Consider the following 22,949-nt stretch of genomic DNA (forward strand, 5'->3'; position numbering starts at 1 on the left):
CCAAGGGATGTAAAGCTCCCTTCTACCTCTACAGGCACCAGGCACGCCATACATACATGCCGGTCAAGCACCCATTTACATAAAAGAAAACAAATGGATCTAATAGTGGATTTCTTTTAACACGCATGGCCTTTAGTCAAGCACTTCCTGTCATAGGACTCTACTCTGAGGAAATGGTTACAGGTGTAAGCAGCAGCTAAGATGCAGGTTCCCATGGAAACATCATTTGTAACAGAAAATGCTGCGAAGAACTATAATCTCTAACATATAAGGGAATGAATTTTCAGTTAGGATGGAATTTTATGAAGCTATGAAATCAGGAAACAGACATGACTTCACAGGCAGAGGAACATGTGAAGGATGGATGCTAAGTGCCGTTAATGTCTGAGCACCTGTCTACGGTGGGTGGAGCTCATTAAGCAGACACAGGCTTTTTACATCATAAAGTTGATGACTGACAAGCATCCTCAGCGGTTAGGGAAGCGTTGAGGGGGCCACGATACTGAAGAGAAGCGTAAGGTACCGGGCGTGGGTGGCAAAGGGATCTGAGTAAGTCTGGAGGAGCCACGCGAGACTCCACTAAGGCACTGATGCGTGAGTCATAATGAAGGATGGAGAGGAGCTGGGCAGAATGGAAGGGGAAAAGAAAATATTCCAGATTAACAGCAACTTTTAAATACATTTTATTAAAGCATGGCTATCCAAGTATATGTGAACCCACTTATTTTGAAAGCTGTGCTGCATATGTACATGTCTATAAATAGAACATCGGAAAGAATGGTCACCTAAATGCAGTAGTACACGGGTTTATTTTAATTTTTTTACTTTATGTTTGTTCCCATTCTCTGATCTTTATATCTGTAATCAATGCGTGTGGAAGGTATTTGGATGGGTAGGAGGAAGGGTGAATAAAAGATGAGGGGATGGACGGTCACCGGGGCATGAGGAGGGCTTGAGCAGGGAGATTTGTTCCTCTTGGTTCTCTCCTCCCTTCAGGTACTGCCGAGATCTGTCCTAGGAGCACACGCGCCCACAACTGTGTCTGCTCTCTAAGACATTTCTGCTACCCACAGGCCTGTTTGTTGGAGCCAAAAGTTTAATTCATTATATTTCTGAGCCGATTCCTCTGTCAGTGCTGAACTAACAAAACCATGCATACAAAGAGTGCCTGGCTAGGCTGCATATTGAAACTGTGGCCGAATAACTATTGGAGAGAGATAAATTCTTCCAAAATGACTAGTTGCAGGTGAAGGAAAGAGGCGGAAGGAAATAAGGCTCTTATGGCTAAAGTTTGAGGCCACTCTAAAGAGAGGACAGTGAGAGCCCCAGGTGGTGAGCACAGCTGCTCTGAAGGGAGGACGGTGAGAGCCCCAGGTGGTGAGCACAGCTGCTCTGAAGGGAGGACGGTGAGAGCCCCAGGTGGTGAGCACAGCTGCTCTGAAGGGAGGACGGTGAGAGCCCCAGGTGGTGAGCACAGCTCCTCTGAAGGGAGGACGGTGAGAGCCCCAGGTGGTGAGCACAGCTCCTCTGAAGGGAGGATGGTGAGAGCCCCAGGTGGTGAGCACAGCTCCTCTGAAGGGAGGATGGTGAGAGCCCCAGGTGGTGAGCACAGCTGCTCTGAAGGGAGGTGGTGAGCACAGTTGGTTTCCCAGGCTATATGATAAAAACCCTGCCCTGACTCAAGTGGCACAGGACACCTGGCCAACTTCAGCAGGTACACAATTCCAAACTGAGACCAACCCCTTCGTGCAATGAGCCAGGGGATGCACACACGGGGGATTCTTGCAGAACAATACCAAGGCCCTGCCAACAACCCTGTCACTCCTGCCCAGCTGAGCACCACAGTAGGGTAAACGAGACGCGACAGAGGGAAAAGGTTTGCGTTCACCACTCCGCAAGCTCAGGCTCCCTTCCTCCCTGCACTCGTCCACTGTCTTCTGTGGGCAGGGTGGACCCAACGCTGACAAGACGGGTCTCTCCAACACCTAAAGCCACTCATTAACAAAATACTTGTGCCCTGCTATGAGCATTTAAGATAGGGTGACAAGCAGGTCAAACAAGAGTCCCATCTTCACAAGAAATGAGGAGACAGGTTTAAAAAAAAACAGATGGCTATAGTTTAGTCTTTAAAAAAATAGTTATGACATAGGATGGAAAGAGCCTTGGTGTGGAGCTAAGACGATAACAAGGGCTTTTCCTGAGGGATCCGTGTGCAGGATGAGAAGCACCAGTTACATGAGGTCAGCGCACAAGTGTCGCGGACACCAGGCACCGGCCAGGTAGATATAAGAGCATAGGTGTCACACCCAGAGCAAGCCCAGGCCACTTAGGAAGCATGTGGCAGGGACACCCGAGCAGGCTGGTGTCTCACAAGCCCAGATGGCTCCCTCCGACAGCGGTCATCAGAATGCTGCACGTATACGGTCATCGCAGACAGGCAGCTCAGCCTATGGGATTCAGGGACTCAGCCCAGTTGTAACTATATGAGATCCTTAGGCAAGCTGTTCCCTGCAAACTTGGCAAAGGTGCTGGAGTTATGGCAGACCCTGGTTGTTCCTCTACCATCACATCTCCAGATGTCCACACCTTTAGAGAGATTACAGGAGAACCCTGATTCATGCCTGGGAGAAATGACCAGAACAGTCCCTGTGGGGTAGCACGGGGCCAGGAGTGAAGAAGCCAAGCCCTTCCCACTGGATGTTCTCTGCCTTGGCCCTCAGCAGGCCCAGCAGACAGCCAGAGGTCTACACTGCGGATGCACATTCCCCCACGGCTGTGATGCTGATGCTCGAGACTCATGAGTCCTTTGATTCTATCTTTGTTCCCGGTGGGGGCCCAAAGATTACATGTCCTGTTGGCCTGGCTGAGGCTGAGGCCCCCTCAAGTTCTCCATACACAAAGCTCAGAACATGGACACTCTTCAAAGCTGGTTGCACGACTCGGTCTCTCCTCCCTCCCCTCGTCCTGCTCCCCCACCTCCTGCAGCCACCCTCAGCCTTCTCCTTTGGTTGCTGCGTGCCCTCGCCATACCTGTGAACATTGCACAGAAGTAAGGGCTGCAGGCCGCCAGGACCACACGGTGGGCTTCTATCTCCACGTCTTCTGCCACAATCATCACGTCACACAGCAGCTGCTTACTGTAAGACACCAGTGAGGTGACAGAAAAGGTCACAGCATGGACACCCACCCCTGTCCCACCCAGCTCACACGCTGTCAGTATAGAGGGCGGGCACAGAGACTGTCTCTGTCTTAACACAGGCAGGGAGGAGGGCTCAATGATGTTGTCTCAGTGAGATGCCCAACACTGACCTCTTGGCCTCCACACATGTGCACACATGTGAACACACACACCAGAATCTTGCAACTGTCTTCTTAGGTGGCTGTCACCAACGTCCCACCATTAACTTATAAACGGGCTCAACATATTTAATCTTGTACCCTGGACACTAGGCTGCATACCTGTCACATAATAGATCCTACACTGTTTCAAACAAACAAATATATGGAATTAATCAATCAACAGGATGGGTAATTGAGAACTGGGCTTGGTGGCGCAAGCCTGCAATCCCAGCTACTCAGGAGACTGAGGCAGGAGGATCTCATGTTCAAGGCTACGGAGTAAGTTCAAGGCTAGCCTAGGCAATTTAATAAGACCCTGTCTCAAAACAAAAGGTAAAATAGGCCTTGGGGTATAAGCAGTGGAGGTGAACCTGCCTAGTGTATGTAACATTCTGGGTTCAGTGGAGCTGGATCCCCAACACCTCAAAAAAGGCCCAAAAAAAGGATATTTGAGCACCTTAGGGTACCACAGGACCTAGCCAATCCCAGGCCTTCTCCATCAGCCTTCCAGGTCCTTACCTCACCTTTCACTATTGTCACAGACAGCATTTGCTGAGTGAGGGACTGCCAACCACTGGTCTAAGTGCTCCCTGCAGCCTGACACCATTTCATTTAATTCTCTCTACAACGAGCTCACTGAAGTGAGGCTAATTGTAATGCCTGCATCCTGCAACGAGGGAACAGAGGCCCAGAGAAACCAATAAGTTCCTCAAAGGCCCACAAGAAAGTAGAGATGGGATTCGAAGGCACGTAACTGAATACCCAAGCTCCTTCTGTGGTACCCTGATCATCACTAGCCTCTTCCTTAAAGTGCTAGCAACGGTGAGAAGCAAGGAAGACAAGAGCATCTCAGTTTGCTCATGGGCAAGGAAGGCAAGCTCATCTCAGCTTGCCCATGTCCGGCTTCTGTCTGAGGATGCCGGATCAATGAGTCTGTCGTGGCTGCCAGATGGAAGAGAAGTTGAGCAGCTGCTGTCTCTGGGGCAGCACACTTAGTCATTGCCAATACCAATGCACTGGGTTTGTTTCTCTCAGAGAAACAGAACCATAAAGCCTGAGCCCACAGGATCTGCAGACGCTCTCCCCGGCCTTGGATAGCATTTGGCCTCTGAAGCTCAAAGAAGGGAAGAGATGCCCAAATCAGAAGGCTGAACCCTGAATACAGTTCTCTAGACTAAATACACTGCTTTCTCCGAAGTATCCCCAGGCTTCACCACTGGCTGGTACTTAGAGCCAGAAAAGACAAGGAATGGAGTGCCGGTGGTGGGGCTTCTGGGATGGGTAAGACCTTTGGGAACTAAGAAGTCAAGGCCATTGGACCTCACTCTACAGCAGGCGGCACCAACGGGAACAGAACTGACTCTGCCTTAAGTAGCCACAAGAACACGAGCAAACAAGCCTGCACCGTTTCCTTGACTGCATTAGCTGGCAAAAACACTGCGCGGCCCAGTTTTGAGATCACTCTTATCTAAAAATTCTGAGCAAGAACCAAGCCCCCAAAAGAATACACTAACATAAAAACAGCTATTTGTGATGGTATCTCAATTGTCAAAGGCCCGGGATGCCCTGGGACATGGCTGTAGGCATGCCTATGGAGGATTATCTTGGTTGGCTTAACTGAGATGGGAAAACCTGTTCTCTGTGAGCAGTGCCATTCCCTAGGCTGGGATTCTGGCCTGCATATACAGGAAGAAAGGAGCTGAGCACCATCATCCATGGTTCCTCACTCTTGACCGAGAACACAATGTAACCATCTGCCTCAAGTTCCTGGGGCTGCGACCTCCCACACACACACACACACACACACACACACACACACACACACGCATTGATGGGCAAAGCCTCAGACTGAACCCAAATGGACCTGCTGTCCTTTAGCTGCTCTTGCCAGGCATTTATCACAGCACAGAAACAGTGGCTCAGGCAGCTGTACAGATCCACAGAAAAGAGTCAGAAGGCCATAAAAACGGGCTTTTCTACTGTTTAATTATTTTATGACATTTATGATCAATTAACTTATGAGAGGGTGCATGTTCGTGTATATGTACATGCATGTACAGGTGCACACACATGTGTGCACATGCATGTGGAGGCCTAAGGTCGATGTCAGGTGTCTTTTTCATTTTCCACCTCATTTTTCAAGTTTGTTACATTTCATATTTTGCTGGGGTGGGGGGGCACACCAAGGCAAGTGTATGTACATTTGAAGGTCATTCCATGGCAAGCATATGTGTGCATGTGAAGGTCATACCATGGTAAGCATGTGCGTATGTGTGAGGGTCATGCCACAGCAAGCATGTGTGTATTGTGTGAAGATCATGTCATAGCAAGCATGTGTGTTTATGTGATCATGCCATAGTGAGCATGTGTGTACACATGAAAGTCATGCCGTGGCAAACATGTGTGTGTAAAGGTCATGTCATGGCAAGCATGTGCGTGCGTGTGAAGGTCATGCCATGGCAAGCATGTGCGTGCATGTGAAGGTAATGCCATGGCAATCATGCACGTGCACGTGAAGGTCAAAGAACAACTGACTGGAATCAGTTCTTTCCCACCACCGCATGAGCTGCTACCCACTGAGACATCTTGTGAGCTCTCCGCCTCGTTTCTGAGACAGGGTCCCTTACTGAAGCTGAAACTCAGCTCCGATTGGCTAAGCTGCCTTGCTCCAGGGTCTGTCTGCCTATCTCTGTCTCCCACCCCCGCCCTTGGCACTGAGTCTACAGACAGAAGCTGCTTCCTGGCATCTTCCTGGTGCTGAACTCAGTTCCCTGTGCAGGGCAAGCCCGTTACCCGGTGTCCCGTCTCGCCAGACCTCTCATCGGCCTTTCGTAAGTTGCCCTGACCAGTCGGCTGTGAAACAGTAGCAGTAGCCTGGAGAGAAGCTGGAGTGGAGCGGAGTGGATCGTTCCCTTGCACTGTGCACAAAAGTTACTTCTAAGTGAACCAAATATCTAAGTGTAAGAGTCGAAATATCAACCTAATGAAGGAAGACGCAGGGAAGTCAGGCTTCAGATAAACAATGGCCTTAAAGCTATCACACCAATGGCGGGTGGTGGTGGCGCATGCCTTTAATCCCAGCACTAGGAAGGCAGAGACAGGTGGATCTCTGTGAGTGTGAGAACTAGTTCCAGGACAGCCAGAACTGTAACACAGAGAAACCCTGTCTAAAAAAAAAAAAAAAGCTATGACACCAAAAACATCAATAGTACAAGAAAAAGAAAAGGATGCTGCTAATTAGGTGTCCGTGTTTAAAGCATTTGCAGTTTCAGGACATCATTGAGAAGCACGGATTTCCAACTCATAGAATGAATCTTTTTTGGCAAAACATTTATATGAAAACAGACCTATATCTAGAATATAAACCAACTCAAACTTACACCTAAATAACCAACAGAAAAATATCCTAATTTTAAAATGGAGACAAGGGATTTCAAAACGTATCTTCCTAAATAAGACATTGAAACAGCCACTGGTCACAGGACACAAAGCTCACAACAGTCACAGAATTTCAGAGTCCTCGGATATCACCTCACACCCAGACAAACGAAACCACATCTAATAACAAATATCACCAAGGAACCAGGGAATTTGGAAAAGAGCAATCGCTCTCCTGCATCCACACCCGAGAAGTGAAGACACACACCACACAGACACGGGCACTAGGAGGCAGACAGCAAGCAGCGCTCACTACACACAAAGGTCAGATGTGTGGCGGGCCCGAGGGAAACACCATTGTCCAAATGGAATAGAGTGCTGATATGCGCTGGGGCGTGGATGAACTGCCAAGACAGTGCGGCCTCACACTCCCGGAATCCCAGCACTCTGGAGATGGAGGCAAGAGGTCCAGAAACTTGAGTTTAGCCTGGGCTACAAGAGTCAAAAACCTAAAAATCGGACTGGTAGATGGCTTAGTGGGTAAAGTGCTTACCTTACAAGCAGGCCCTCAGTCCCCCAAACCCACATCACAAAATTAAAAAAGAAAAAGACTAGGTGTGGGGGACACACATTTGTAATCCCAAGCAAATCTCTCTGGGGCCCACTGGCCAGCTAGCCTGGTCTACTAGGTGAATTCCAGGTCACTGGGACCCTGTCTCTAAAAGAGCTGAATGGCTCCTGAGGAAGGACAACCTGAAGTTGTCTTTTGACCTCTAAATGCAAATACATACATACGCATGTGCACCTTACACACTTGCACCCACACATACATGCACACATGCAAGTAATAGTCATTTTACAAGAGGGCATAGAACAATCTGTAACCATGCAGTGGGTGGTGTAAACCACCAAGGGGCCCAGGTACAGTTCACTGAAAGGATGCAACCCTTAGCAAGGCCAACCAACCTTCAGCAGAGAGAGAGAGAATTCTAAACACTGGCTGGTGCCTCCACGCTTCCCACTCCCATCTCTCAGGCCTGGTCAAGGTGTGCATCTCCAGAAAGGACTAGTCTCCGGTACCCGCTCTAGGTCAGGAGCCAGAGTCCCTCCCGGGAGCTCTGCCACCCAAAAGCACCACAGTCAGAACCACACACTGAAATGCAAAGGAGGGGCAAGGCTGAGTGGTTGCCACGGCAACAGCTCCTTCTCTACCACAGAAGTAAAAAGAATAGGAAACTCAGGAGTTGTGTGATTCATAAATTGCAAAGAGCATGTGTGCAAAAGTGAGGGAGGGGAAAGCAGAGACAGTGGGAGATGTGAGCCCAGGCTCCTGGGTACTCCGGAGCAGTCCTTAGTGCCGTCTCAGCAGAGTGAAGTCTGCCTATCAGCTCGCCACTGAAGTCCTATTAAAGTCACCCGGATCAATAGCACAGGGATGCAGGCCCCATCTATAACACAGTGATGCGGGTCCTTCTGCCTGCCTTACCCATCAACCCTACTTTTTTAAGATGGTCTTCGAATACCTTGGGGCTTGATATTGCCTCTCAGTACCGGAAGAACAGAAGCTCCCCTGAGGGCCAAGGCTTTGATTCTCTTACCCACTGCCCGACATCTGCAGCCCAACACAGTGGCTGCTGTTGTCAAACTAACCGTGACAGAACAATGATGGGCCAGACCTCAGCAGTAGCTAAGGCCTTGTCACCATGGTCTTCCAGGCTGTTGAATTGACTCTCTTTCCAGGAATTGATCCTAATAGAAGTAATTGTCATGGTGCATGCATATTTAACAACCACAAGAGGTGTGCTAGTATTATTCTGAGCGTCACTTACTAACTCTTAACAATCCAGCAAGAGTGAGCACGTCACTCACCAACCAGTAACAATGTAGCAAGAGTGGTGTTATTAGCCGCCCTTCATGGCTGACAAAAGGGAGATCAGGGAGATTAAGTTGCCCCGGGCCACGTGGTTAGTACGGGCTAGAACCAGTACCGGAACCAAGTCTGTGTTTGTGAGAGGGACACACCAAAGGAAAGCCAACCACTGAGAGTGGATTTTCCCATGCAGCATGAGGAACGGTGACATCCATCAGCAGGGGATTGACTTTTTTTATAAAATGCCAAAAGTGGGAAGCCGCCCATCCATGTGATTCATGCTAGAGACAGTGAAGTAGGAAAAAAATGTTCAATGATAGAACAAGGAGAGAAATCAATCTGTAAGTATGCCAAAGAAGAGAAGGCTAAGCCCCAAAGCACTATCTATAGGTCATTAACAAAATTATGACTTTTTAAAACATTTAACCTTTATTCTTATTTTATGTATGTGGGTGTTTTGGCTGGATGTACATCTGTGCAGTATGCATGCAGTGAGTGTCTGTTGCAGCCAAAAGAGGGTGTCAGACCCTTGAAACTGGAACTACAAATGATTGTGAGCTTGGATTTGAACTCTGGTCCTCTGCAAGAGCAGCCAACACTCTAAACCACTGAGCCACCTCTATTGGTGATTTTTTGATCATCGACCTTCTCTAAATGTTCTGCTGCAATAGCTACAGCGCAGAAAGGAAGACAGAGGGCAGGCGCAACTCATGCCTACACCCAAACTAAAAGTTTCAAATATAAACAGAATGTGGTCCATTTGAACAAAGCAGAAAGAGGACAGACAAGTATTCATTTAAACCTCAGCAGAATACTGTGGTTCTCACACCGATGTTTTCCCAAACGCTAACACGAGTCTAAGTCTCAAGCACATATGGGAGTCTTTAGTCAGCCACAGCAGAGCCTTCAATATGCCTACGTGCATTCTCAAGGCCAATCGAGTTTCAGTACAAGACTCTGTTTTCCCATAGTGTCTAGAAGGAGCTAGTGTTCCTCAGACGTCAGCAGTGCCAAGCCCTAAAAGGTGAAGGAACAGTACGACTCCTGGGCAGAGTTAGACCCAAGTCAAGCAGACGCTTTTGGAGAAAGACTTGAAATACAGGAACCAGCAGGTACACCAGGGTGAATTCTAAATCTAAAAGGAAAGGGTGTCGTAGCTGGGGGTGAGGAGGGAGAATCTGCTCAGCAAACTCAGGTCTGGGGAGAAAACCCACTCTTGGATAACTGACATAATCTGTGCCCTGAGGGGCTAACTGTGGAGTTCCAACAGTGTCTAGGAAAGACCACAAAGATTCTTCAGTGATAGAAGATCTGGGTCTGTGTGCATGGCCTCCATCCTAGCACCTACGTTCCCAGACTTTCCAGGGAATCTGGCGGGAGGCCTAAACAAATTGAACAATATGTCATGTGTTGCTTAATTTAATTGTGTGTGTGTGTGTGTGTGTGTATACATGTGCGCGTGCTAAATACTGGCCATGCAAAAAGGAGAACTGAGAAAACCAACAGAGAATGAGAACCTCGGGACTGGTGAGGTGGCTCACTGGGTTACGGAGCTTGCCATGTAACCCTGACAACCTGAGCTCAGTCCCCAGAGCCCAGCTAAAGGCGAAAGGAGAGAACTGGCTGAGAGTTGTCCTCTGCCTCCCAAATGCACACTGTGACACCAATACACCCACACACAGACACACATATACACACAGATGCACACTGTAGCACAAACATGTTCCTGCACACAGACACACACAGATGCACGCTGTGACACACACAGACAATGATAGTAAAGTTCAAAAGATTTCCTAAAGGAATCAAATAGAGCGTCTGTTTAAAGACGGTCTATCCCCCACGCGGCACCCACTTCTCAGCCATGGGCCGCTTTTTCTGCCTAGAGGTCTCCTCCCTGCCCCCACCACCCTTTGTGTCTTGAACTCTTCCTTGGCCTTCAACACTCAGGTCAAGAGTCTCCTGCATGCCCAAAGTTCATTCTCATGCTTGTTTCTGCTCCACCCTTTAGAAAACAAATCTAAGTGTGTGCACCTGCGGCTGTCAGGCCTGGTACATCCTACATCCGAGCATGCCTGCTCTAAGAGGCTCTTTTCACACTCCTGACCTCGTGGCTCCTACCCACTCCTCCCAGGGCCTGGGCAGTAGCTGAGACAGGAGGAAATGCTCCCCATTGGCTTTGTACCAGAGAACACGTTCAGTGCCCAGAACCCATATCGCAAAATGCTTGCCAAACATGTACACTGGCCTTACAAACAGCCCCCATGCCCTCACCACATGGCTTGGGGGATCAGAGGCACTTTCACCTCACATCTTTACAAAGTAGACATACGTTTCAGGAGAGGTGCATTCTGCCACTTGTGTGGCGGCCTTCCCAAGCTGAACTGTCCGAGAGATGAGAGGGGGGGAGCTAACCAGTGTGTGCCGTCTGCTGTCTCATCTGCCTGTGTGTCAGTGCGCAGTCACCCCATTGTCAGCTCCCAGGCTTAGCCACAGACCTGCTCTACCCACAAATGAACGCCCCCGGTGATTAATCACTGAAATGTAGGTATTGGATAATTATAAAGGGGGAGGCTTCAGTCTCGGAATCTGAAGCGGGAGCAGAACGAGAGTGGGCCACGAAGCTGGAACTCAGCAGGTGGTGTGCCCCAATGTCTGATCTCAGCCCCTAGTGGAGCTCACCCTTCGGGTTCCATCTGAAAGGGCACAGGGAGGGTAGGAAAATACCTTCGAAGCTCATTCATGACCTTGAAGGCCTTTCCCATGTGGGCAGGGTTGACAGTGACTGTTCTCCGGCTCTCCTCCTCATCCTGGGCCTGCACCGTGGACTGAGGGCTCAGCTTGACGCTGTGAGCAGAAGACGGAGGGAAAGAGAGGTCACGTATTAGCAAGCACAGTTGTCTATCCCCCACGAGTCAACAGACGTGAGCCACCCACGAGGGGCGACTCTGTCAGCCTGTTGTCGTCACCCAAGATGGCAGTGGAGAAATACTGCAGCATTTCTGCAGGACCTTCCAGAGCACGGCGCTTTTCTCTGGAGGAAGCTGGGCTCCAGATCAGATTCTCCCACCAGGCACTGCGACTTTGTGAGAAGTCTTTATTCTCCATTCTGCCCTCTCTCCCTCCCAGAAAAGGAGCTGGTGTAAGCGTTCTAACACTTACTATGGATACGTGGATCCACTTAGCAATTAATGGGGACTAATATATGACAGGTATTATATTTCAGTTTGTGAGAAACACGATGGTAAACAAAGGCCCGTCCCTCCCAACACAAAATTCCGAGTTCAGTGAGGAGGAAAACCAAGTAACAGCCAAGCATCATATTTTGTAAAGATTGATTTATTCATGTATTTTGTGTACGAGTACTCTGTCTTCATGCACACCAGAAGAAGGAATATGATTCCATTACAGATGGCTGTGAGCCACCATGTGGGTGCTGGAAATTGGACTCAGGACCTCTGGAAGAGCAGTCAAGTGCTCTTAGCTGCTGAGCCATCTCTCCAGGCCCCAAACACCATATTTTAAGCATTTCAACTCCATAGGAACTACAGAAGCACAAAGGACCAATTCAGTGATGCCAGGGTAGAAAACAACTCCTGAAAGTAAAGGCCTGGCAGCGGAACTTAGGGATGCCAGGAACTTAAAAAGGCAGACAGCATCCCGGACAATGGGAACAACAGGCACGACCAAAGGGGAAAAGATCAAGTGTGTTCAAAGCGTCCATGGTTCATGGAAACAAGGCCACAGGAGGCAATGTTAGTTGGGGAAATTGTCCTCCTGGACCAGAGGAGGGCAGGAATGGGTTAAACAGGAAACAAATGATCACACCTATAATCTAGAAAACCCACAATGGCTCAAGTTTAGAGAACAGGGATTCACAAGCGAAAACTTTTGGGAAACCATAATTCTATTGGAGGATAGGCAGTGTGGCTGGAGAGATGGCTCAACTGTTAAGAGCACTGGCTGCTCTTCCAGAGGACGTGAGTTCAATTCCCAGCATCCACATGGTGGCCACAACTGTCTATAACTGCAGTTCTAAAGGATCAGAGCCCTCGTTTGGCTTCCGCAAGCATGCACAGCGCACAGACATGCGTGCAGGCAAAATTCCCATCTACATAAAGCAAAGTAAAAGTAAGAATTTTGAAAAGAAAACTAGGAACCTGAAGTTGATATGGGAACCACAGACTGTAAGGCCTGTGTAAACAGGCACGACCTAATAACCCATTGTCTCAACACTGTTTGCACGAAAATCAAGGTATAAAACTTTTGAGTATGTTGCAATGTCCTGGGAGTAAGAAGAGGGAATTACAAGATGACTAAGGGAAGGGTCTCTCCTCAGACAGGAGCTCCAGAGTCAAACCCAGAACCTTGGAGGGAACTGCTTAGGCCAGACTCCACTCTGCGAGTGGGAAAACAGAAATGTTCTCCTTTGTGCGGAGCTGGGAGCCTACAGTTATCCGGCCCCCCGACCTTGAAGGTGGTCCTTAGACTTCCCCCATCAAGCATCCCCCATCTGCTGCTGCCTCCCTCGCCTTGCAAACTGCTGAAGACAGAGATGCTCTATAAGAGGGTGTACCGAAGTTCTGGGAGTCTTAGAGGTACTCGTCACTACCTGAAATCCCAGACCCACGGTTTGTCTGACCCCCCACCTTGGGCTCCTACCTTCCTGGCTTTCCTGACCTCCCCCTCCCTTCACTTGAACCCGACCATGAGCTTGGGGCTGTTTGAAGTCCTTGCACAAGGAAATCAACTCAACAGAGGAAGATAAATATGGAAATACATAAAGTCAATTAGAAATATATATTCAAGCAAGCTTTAAAAAAATTCCAAAAGACTGGAGAAATGGCTCTATGGTTAAGGCTGCTCCTTCAGAGGACAGGAGTTTGAGTCCCTGAACCTATGTGGCAGCTGCCTATAACTTCAGTCTCAGGAGATCTGACATTCTCTTCTGGACTCTGCCAGTATCAGGCATGCATGTGGTATAGGGACGCATGCACACAGATGATGTGGGGGTCCTTCTGTATATGTGTTGCTTTTATTGGTTAATTAATAAAGCTGTTTCGGATAATGGCTTAGCAGAGTAAAGTCGGGTGAGAAATTTGAACAGAGATATAGAGAGAGTAGGCGGAGTCAGGGAGATGCCATGTAGCTGCCAAAGGAGAGAGACATGAGGGAAACTTACAGGTAGGCCACAGCCTCATGGCAGTACACAGATTAATAAAAATGGGTTGATTTAGGATGTAAGAGTTAGTTAATAAGAAGCCTGAGATAATAGGCTAAATAATGTTGTAAATAATATAGTTTCTGTGTGATTATTCAGGTCTAAGTAGTCAGGAAATGAACAAGCAGTCTCTTTTTATACACTCGCACACACACACACACACACACATATCTATATTAAAATATATAATTATAATTATATAATCTAATATATAATATATATATATATTAGAATATCAAGCCAGAAAATGTGGCCAGAGAGAGGAAGCAGCCGCAAAGATTAAAAGTTTGCATCCCAAGGTCAGAAGGTAAAAAGTGCAATCTTTTACTTTTGATACATAAGCTCTTCGTCTATTAGCTACTGAGTTTTATAACACAACATCAAAAGGAAATTCAAATTTTCCAATGAGTTCTACTTACTGATCCTTATTTTTCCCATTCCCTGTCATGCCACCACAGTTCACAAGATCTGTTTCTGTCTCTCTAGCCAATTGCATGAGCTCAGATTACACAAATACATTATTTCTGTAGCTTCATGATGTCTGATTTCTGACAGGCTAAGTCCTCAAGCCTTTGGCTGTTCTTGAGAAATCACCTTGTATGTCCCATCTAGTCCTTTATTCTTTCTACAACCCAGCTTCTCAAGTTCCAGGGGACACCCTGGCAGGCCTTTGATAGAGACCTCATTATAGGTCAATTTAGGTTGAACCAACATTTCTTTTAAGTTATTTCTCCCTACCCATGAACATGGGCTATCTTCTGTTTGTTTAAGCCCTTTAAATGTTTTTATTTATTTATTTTATTTATTTATTTATGTGCATGTGTGTCTACCTGAATGTACATATGTGTATTACATGCATGCAGGAGCCAACAGAGGCCAGAAGCGGATTTCAGTCCCCAGAACGAGAAATTCACAGGTGCATGGGTGACATTATAAAGGACCAATGGAGCTGGAAAGACGGCTCCGTGGTTAAGAGCGTTTACTGCTCTTGCGGAGGCCTGGAATTCAGTCCCTGGCACTCACATGGCCTCTCATAACCGACTGCAAGACTATCTGAAGATCTTATACACACATCATGCTCAATGTATATTGAAGTTTTTCTTATTATTTTATGATAGAAATTGTTCTTTATAGGTGGGTAGTGGTGGCACACATCTTTAGTCCTGGTACTCAGGAGGCAGAGGTAGGCGAATCTCAGAGTTCAAGGCCAGCCTGGTCTACAGAGTGAGCTGAAGGATAGCCAGGACTATACAGAGAAACCTTGTCTCAAAAAGAAAGAAGGAAGGAAGGAAGGAGGGAAGGAGGGAGGGAGGGAGGGAGGGAGGGAGAGAGAGAGAGAGGAAAGGGAGGAAGAAAGGAAGGAAGGACAGAGAAAGACAGAGAGAATGTTCCTTTTAGAGTATATTTGCTGATTGTTGCAATTTATGAAATATAATTACATTTACAAATTGATTTTCTAGCCAGCAGCCATACCAAATGATCTCATTGTATCAAATCATTTGCCATTGATTCAATTAAATGTTATTTATAGATAAGCTTTATATTATTAGTGTATAATGCCAGAGATGATATTCCCATTCTCTCTCTCTGTCTTTCTGTCTGTCTGTCTATGTATTGTGAGAACTCCTTCAGCCAAAAGCCTTTAAGATACCAGCCCACTTGGGGGCATGGCCTCTTATACTATAAAGGCGGATGAAAAGCTTGCGAGACCTCTCTTGGCTGCTGGATTTGGGTCCTATTCCTGGCTCACTCAGAGGACTGTGGATCTGTGAGTCTACCCCTAAATAAAGAACCCTTTATTATACTCCATTCTAAGCTAATGTGGGACTACTTTATTATAATCATCTACATCTCTATGTGTGCGTGCATGCGTGTGTGTGTGTGTGCGTGCATGCGTGTGTGTGTGTGTATGTGCGTGTGTGTGTATGTGTATGTGTGTGTGTCTGTGTGTGTGTATGTGTGTGTGTGTGTATGTGTGTGTGTGTGTATGTGTGTGTGTATGTGTGTGTGTGTGCGTGTGTGTGTGTGTGTGTGTGCGTGCGTGTGTGTGTGTGTGTGTGTGTGTGTGTATGTATGATTCTCCTGCCTCAACTTCCTGAGTAGCTGGGAGAACAGGCCTGGGCCACAAAGCCTAGTGTCTACTTTTTAAAATTATTTTAGGATTATGAGTAGGGCATTTTGTCTGCGTGTACATCTGTGTACTACAAGCTTGTACCTGGTGCCTGTGGAGACCAGAAGAGGGTATCTCAGCCCCCAGAACTGAACTTACATGTTTGTGAATCAACACACAGGGTGCTGAAATCAAAACCCAGATTCTCTAGAAGAGCAGCCAGGGCTTTTAATTACTGAGCCATTTCTCCAGCCCCTTGAGTTTTTTTTAACCAGGTTGAATACATAATTCTAACCATCTTTGTGCATCTCCTTACGGAAAGAAGTTTGGTGCTGGCTAAGATGATAAACTAATGCCAAAGAGAGAGCGATCACGAATTCCTGCCGGGGTCCTGATTTCAAAGATGTCCTCATGTTCCCCATCGCATGTGCTTATCACGGGATTTACTACATGCATTTTATGGAGTTAAGGAAACTCCCAAGTTGGGTGTGGTGGCAATTGTCCATAATCCCACCATATACCCAAACAAGAAGATTGTGAGTTCAAAGTCAGCCTGGACTAGATAGGGAGACCCTGTGTCAAAAGTGGAAGGAAGAGGAGAGGACAGTGATGATGGGGGAGAACAGTGGAGAGGGCGGGAGCGGAGGGGGAAGGAGCGGAGGAGAGAGGAGGATTCTCTTCTGTTGTTATTTAGTCTTTTAAATCATATTTATACTGCATTTTACCAAATAACCTTTCATATATAATAAAATGATGATATATAGATTTTCAGTGTGGAAAAGCCAGGATCAGAAGAGCTAATATGGATCAAATCCAGGAACCACTGAAGGTCCTAGGCAGGGAACTCATAAGTTAGAGCTCAGGGCAGCCGCTAGCTCCACTTCACAAGTGTGCAAAAGGTAGACCGAACGGGCGTGTTGGGGGAACCGACACACCCTCTGTGGTGACTCTGCCACTGCTCTTTTGCTTTCCAGCCTTCCGGAATGGTCCAGTAATAATCCATGTGCCTGCTAACGCCACACTGTTTACAAAGGGGCCTCCAATATGAGCTGCCCATAAAGTCTGACACAGCATTAACTAGCACGAGGCCTCCCTGAAAGGACAAGGACGTGCAAATGTGCCCTGCCCACCCCCAGGTGAGTCTGCTTCTTTTTGTTCCAGGCTTTCATGTGTGCTGTTAAGTCACTAGTGTGAGGTTTCTCCATAATCAATTTGAGGACTGAAATCAGTAAAATAGGAACAAAAAAAAAAAAAAGACACAGAAGAAACATTGCCAAAATCTTTTTATGAGGCTACAGTTACCCTTACACCCAAACCACACAAAGACTCATCTAAGAAAGAGAATTACAGACCAATCTCCCTCATGAACATTGATGCTAAAATACTGGCAAACCGAATCGAAGAACACATCCAAAAAAAAAAAAAATCATCCACCATGATCAAGTGGGCTTCATTCCAGAGATGCAAGGATGGCTCAATATATGAAAATTTGTCAATATAATTCACCATATAAATAAGCTTTTAAAAAAACATATAATCATCTCATTAGATGCTGAAAAAGCCTTTGGCAAAACCCAACACCCCTTCATGATAAAGGTCTTGGAGAGATCAGGGATACAAGAAATGTATCTAAAATAAAAGCAATATACAGAAAGCCAACAGTCAGCATCAAATTAAATGAAGAGAAACTCAAAGCGATTCCACTAAATCAGGAACAAGGCAAGGCTGTCCACTCTTTTCAAATCAATTCAATATAGTACTCGAAGTTCTATAAGGAATAAGACAACAAAAGGAGATCAAGGGAATACAAATTGGAAAAGAAGAAGTCAAACTTTCACTATTTGCAAATGATATGATAGTATTCGTAAGTGACCCAAAAATTCTGCCAAGGAACCCCTACAGCTGATAAATACCTTCAGCAATTTGGCAGGATACAAAATCAACTCAAAAACATCAGTAGCCCTCCTATATACATATGATAAGAGGGCTGAGAAAGAAATCAGGAAAACATCTGATATTATTATAGCCACAAATAATATAAAATATCTTAGGTGATGCCAACCAAAGAAGTAAAAGATCTATATGATAAGAACTTCAAGTCTTTGAAGAAAGAAATTGAAGAAGATATCAGAAAATGGAAAGATCTCCCATGCTTTTGGATATGTAGGATCAGAATAATAAAAATGGCAATCTTAACAAAAGCAATCTACAGATTCAATGCCGTCCCCATCAATATCCCAACACAATTCTTCACAAACCTCAAAAGAACAATATTCAACTTCATACGGAAAGACAAAAAACCCAGGGTAGCCCAAACAATCCTATACAATAAAGGAACTTTTGGAGGCATCACCATCCCTGACTTCAAGTTCGACTATAGAGCTACAGTACTGAAAATCACTTGGTATTGGCATAAAAACAGATAGGTGGACCAATGAAATTGAATCAAAGACCATGATATTAATCCACACACCTATGAACACCTGATTTTTGATAAAGAAGCTAAAATTATACAATGGAAAAAAGAAAGCATCTTAAACTAATGATGCTGGCATGACTGGATATCAACATGTAGAATAATGCAAATAGATCCATATCTATCCCCATACACAAAACTCAAGTTCAAATGGATCAAAGACCTCAACATAAATTCATCCACACTGAACATCATAGAAGAGAAAATGGAAAGAAGCTTTGAATACATGGTCACAGGAGATCACTTTCTAAATGTAATACCAGTAGCACAGACACTGAGAAAAACAGTGTAGTATGTAGTCACTCATAAGTAGATATTAGACACAAAGCAAAGAATAACCAGCCTATAATACATGACCTCAGGGAGGTTGGTAACAAGAAAAACCCTAAGAGAGACATACATGGGATTACTCTTGAAAAAAAAATGGGTTGTGGTGTGGGGGGAGAAGGGAGGGCAGAAGGGGAGGTGAGAAGGGGAGGGAAAAGGAGAACATGAGGGAACAGGATGGTTGAGATGGGGGAAGGACAGAGAGGGAGAGCAAGAAAAGAGATATCTTGATTGAGAGAGCCATTGTGGAGCTGGTGTGAAACCTGGCACCAGGAAATTCCCAGGAATTCACAAGTATGACCCCAGCTAAGACCCTAAGCAATGGTGGGGAGGGTGAACTGGTCTTCTCCCCATAATCAGATTGATGGCTGCCTTGCTTATCATCATAGAGCCTTCATCCAGGAACTGATGGAAGCAGATGCGGAGATCCACAGCCAAGCACTGGGCCAAGCTCCTGGAGTCCAGCCATAGAGAGGGAGGAGCAATAAGATGAGCAAAGAGGTCAAGACCATGATGGGGAAACCCACAGAAGCAGCTGACCTGAGCCAGTGGGAGCTCACTGACTCTAGACTGATAGTGGAAGAACCTGCATAGGACTGAACTAGGCCCTGTGAATGTGAGTGATGGTTGTGTGGCTTGGGCAGTCTGTGGGGCCACTGGCAGTGGGACCAGGATTTATCCCTAGTGCATGAACTGTCCTTTTGGAACCCATTCCCTATGGAGGGATACCTTGCTCAATCTAGATATATTAGAGAGGGCCTTGGTCCTGCCTCAAAGTGATGTGTCAGGCTTTGTTGGTTCCCCATGGGAAGCCTTACCATCTCTGAGGAGTGGATCAGGAGATGGAGTGGAGGGAACGTGGTGGAAGCAAGGGAGGAGCGAGAGGAGGGAAGGAAGTGGGAACAGGGATAGGTATGTAAATGAGAAAAGATCATTTTTTAAAAAGTAATTAATTAATTTAAAAAAAAGAGTATGCTGTGGGACAATGGTTTTACCCTGTAAAGATTTGTTTCTTGTATTTGTTTAATAAAATGCTGATTGGCCAGTAGCCAGGCAGGAAGTATAAGCAGGGTGACCAGAACAGGAGAATTCTGGGAAGAGAAAAGGCTCCGTCTGCAGTCGTCACCCAGACACAGAGGATGCAGATGAGAATGCCTCGCTGAAAAAGGTACCAAGCCACATGGCTGACACAGACAAGAATTATGGGTTAATGCAGGATGTAAGCGTTAATAAGGAGCCTGAGCTAATAGGTCAATCCGTTTATGATTAACGTAGACCTCTGTGTGTTTCTTTGGGACAAACAGCTGCGGGACCAGGTGGGACAGAAACCACAGCCAACAAGAGTAAATCAGGTCACTGACGATGAATGTACTCAGAAGGAAGAGTCACCCATGCCACTTGCTGCATGAGCTCCAACAGACTCAGAACACACCAAATTAGTCCACTTGAGCAAATACCTGGGGATCTGACCAACAATTAATTTCACCCATTAGCCTGTTTGCTATTCAGCTTACATGTGTGAGTCAACACTGACGCCCTGCAGTGAACAATTCCTTCTGCCCAAGAATGCCAAGAACTGGAGCTACAGAGATGGCTCAGAGCGAAGAGTGCTTGTTACTCTTCCAGAGGACCGGGATTGTGTTCCCAGCACACATCAGAGAGCTCACAACCGCCTGCCATGCTAGCTCCAGGGAATTTGATGCTCTCATCCGGTTTCCATGAAAGCAGAATACATATATGCATATATACACACATGCACACATGCAAACATGCACACACATAAATAAGAAAATAAAAATAAATCTTAAAAAAAAAGAAAAGAAAAACAGGCTAGGACCACATCAAGAGCTCACGGGAAGGAGTGTCACAAGCTGGCTCCCCGTATCTGTTTCTCCCAGGTGTCTGATGCCTCCATTCAAAAAGTCAGACTAAGATAGCCGAGCCTCAGACTGGGACAAACACAGATGCCCCTTCTTTCCTGAGCTGTTCGCTTGGTGTTTGGTGTTGTTTTGGACCATGACGCTGTCAGCCCACCTGACACCCCCACTTAGACGGTCCTCTTCTCAAGGCTTCCTCCAAACCACACACCACAGCCAAGCTGCTCTCCCGAAAGGTGAGTGGGGTACCGTCCTAGCCTCGCCATCCCGGGGCTCTTCCCAGTGCCAGCTGGTCTATGTATTTACCAGCCATGTGAGATCATGTCTCAAAAACGCCTAGGGCGAAATAAATCTCAAAAATCTTCAACGTAAAGTCACAATTCCTGCCTAGCATTCAGGTACCCCACAAACACACCAACCTGAGCCGAACCTGAACCACCAGCCTGACCTTACTTACTCAAACACTTAACTTCCTTCCCTTTCCCAGTATCACAACCTGCGAGTCTGTCCCATGAGGACCCCCTCAGCTTCGCATCCTCTAGGCAGCCCCTGGAATACTTCAGCCCCAACTGTTCTCTGCTTCCTAAATCCTTATTGTATTCCTAGCCTGTGACCCAACCGGTACATAGATCATGACTGTGTTTAAGTATTTTTCATTCACTTATCTAGCCAACATATTGGCAGGCAAGGACCGTGTGTCTGTGGACTGTCTGTTGTAACAAGGCCTCAAGCATTAGTAAGCCCCCAAACCTTAGCACAACTGACTCCATGATGGAAGTACCATTCAGGTCACGAAACTCAGCATGTAGACAGCACCACCTGCCAAAGTGGAAACAAAGGCCTCATCCATCAAAGCCCATAGTTGTGGAAAGTCTCTAAATATACTAACTTTGTTTTTTGGCTTCTGTAGCTAGTTCTGCTTCTGAGTAACTGCTCTCATTAACCAAAGTATTGACAACCCATGCTTTAAAGCTCACCCTGAGAGAGGTTCAGGGTTACACTGGGATCCCGAAGAGCCAGTGTACTCTCCAGCTGACTAATAAAGGCTTCCTATTGGATGAAATTCTTGTCTGAGCAGTCTGCTCTGGTGGGTCCCCACAACACTGTAAGACCGGCAACTCAGCGCACCCAGCACGGGATCGTGATGCAGCAGGCCCTTGTTGTATGTTATGGCTGGTTCTGAGCTGAAAACCTTCACCTGTCTTTACAAGAGCTGGACAATAAATCAGATGGGACTACAAGGTGTGACTATATCTCTCTGCCAACTGCAGATACCGACAGCAGAGCAGGCCTCAGGGTCGAACTAGGAACGAATACACAGAAGCCAACATTAAAATGTACATAAAAGACACACACTCACCAGGCAGTGGTGGTGCACGCCTTTAACCCCAGCACTCGGGAGGCAGAGGCAGGCGGATCTCCGTGAGTTCGAGGCCAGCCTGGTCTACAAAGTGAGTTCAGGACAGCTAAGGCTGTTACACAGAGAAACCTGTCTTGAAAAAACAGACAAATAAAAAAAAGGTATGCCCTGACTACACCTCTCTGTAGTCCGCCACTTCCCCTGCCCTCTAAATCCCAAATCCCATAGCAATGTCTTACCTTCTCCCCTACTGAAATTTCACGAAAGTGAATCCACACATATCCCAAATTGCCCCTCTCAAGCTAGTTCTTTCTGTATTCTCTATCACACAAGTCATAACCAGCAGGAACACTGCAAGCCCCTTGAGGACCCCCAGCCACCAAGTTCCGCCCACAGAGCACTCTAACTGCCTTAACTGCTTGGCACAGACCCAGTCCTATGGAGAAAAAAGCCCAAGCTCTGGACCTGAAATCCTACCAATCCCTACCCTGGAAAGTTCCACCCCCAAGAAACTCTGCATAAAATCTGTCTGCTGCTCAGTCCTCTGCTGCTTCTCCCCTGAGCAGAGGTGGCCACCCACCTGGGGTTTTCCCTCCCAATACATCGCTCGTGTGACATTTGCTGTGTAGTATGACTTTGAGGTATCCCTTGGTTCCTGGCTGCAAGGACATCCTTCCCTTCAGAACTGTATATTGGGGACGCCTCCCCACACACACATTCCTGAGCAGAGCTGTAACACTTACAAACACACTGATCCCAGACAGAAACGAGGGCATTGTCCTCGATGGCCTGCTTCAGCGCACCCTCGTCACATACAGCCGCAAGTCTACTCCCTGTCCTCCATGTCTGCTAGCCATCTTTTGCTGGTCGCTATGACTACAACCTTCCTTCCGCCTCATTTATGGCCTCACTTATCACCATCACCTCCTCCACAACGTCAGCACGGTCAAGGCATTTCGGCTTGAAGTCTCTTCCCGAGTCCTCACAGGAT

At 46.8% G+C, this 22,949-nt stretch overlaps 1 protein-coding gene across 3 annotated transcripts in view; it reads right to left on the reverse strand.

The window, feature by feature from the left end:
- The window catches only part of Klhl3 (kelch like family member 3), a 113,164-nt gene that overhangs the window by 80,590 nt on the left and 9,625 nt on the right, over positions 1-22,949 (reverse strand). Inside the window, exons 1-3 of one of the 3 annotated variants that reach the window (XM_087896636.1) lie at positions 22,198-22,291; positions 11,315-11,434; positions 3,031-3,137 (exon numbers count right to left, since the gene is read on the reverse strand). In XM_087896636.1, the coding sequence (XP_087752762.1) occupies positions 3,031-3,137; positions 11,315-11,352 (145 nt within the window). In that variant the 5' untranslated portion in view covers positions 11,353-11,434; positions 22,198-22,291. Of the gene's footprint in view, positions 1-3,030; positions 3,138-11,314; positions 11,435-22,197; positions 22,292-22,949 lie in introns of those variants that run through there. The other 2 variants (XM_087896635.1, XM_087896637.1) reach the window with 2 other exon arrangements.

Source organism: Myodes glareolus, chromosome 14 (genome assembly GCF_982192425.1).
Source record: "Myodes glareolus chromosome 14, mMyoGla1.1, whole genome shotgun sequence".
NCBI lineage: Eukaryota > Metazoa > Chordata > Mammalia > Rodentia > Cricetidae > Myodes > Myodes glareolus.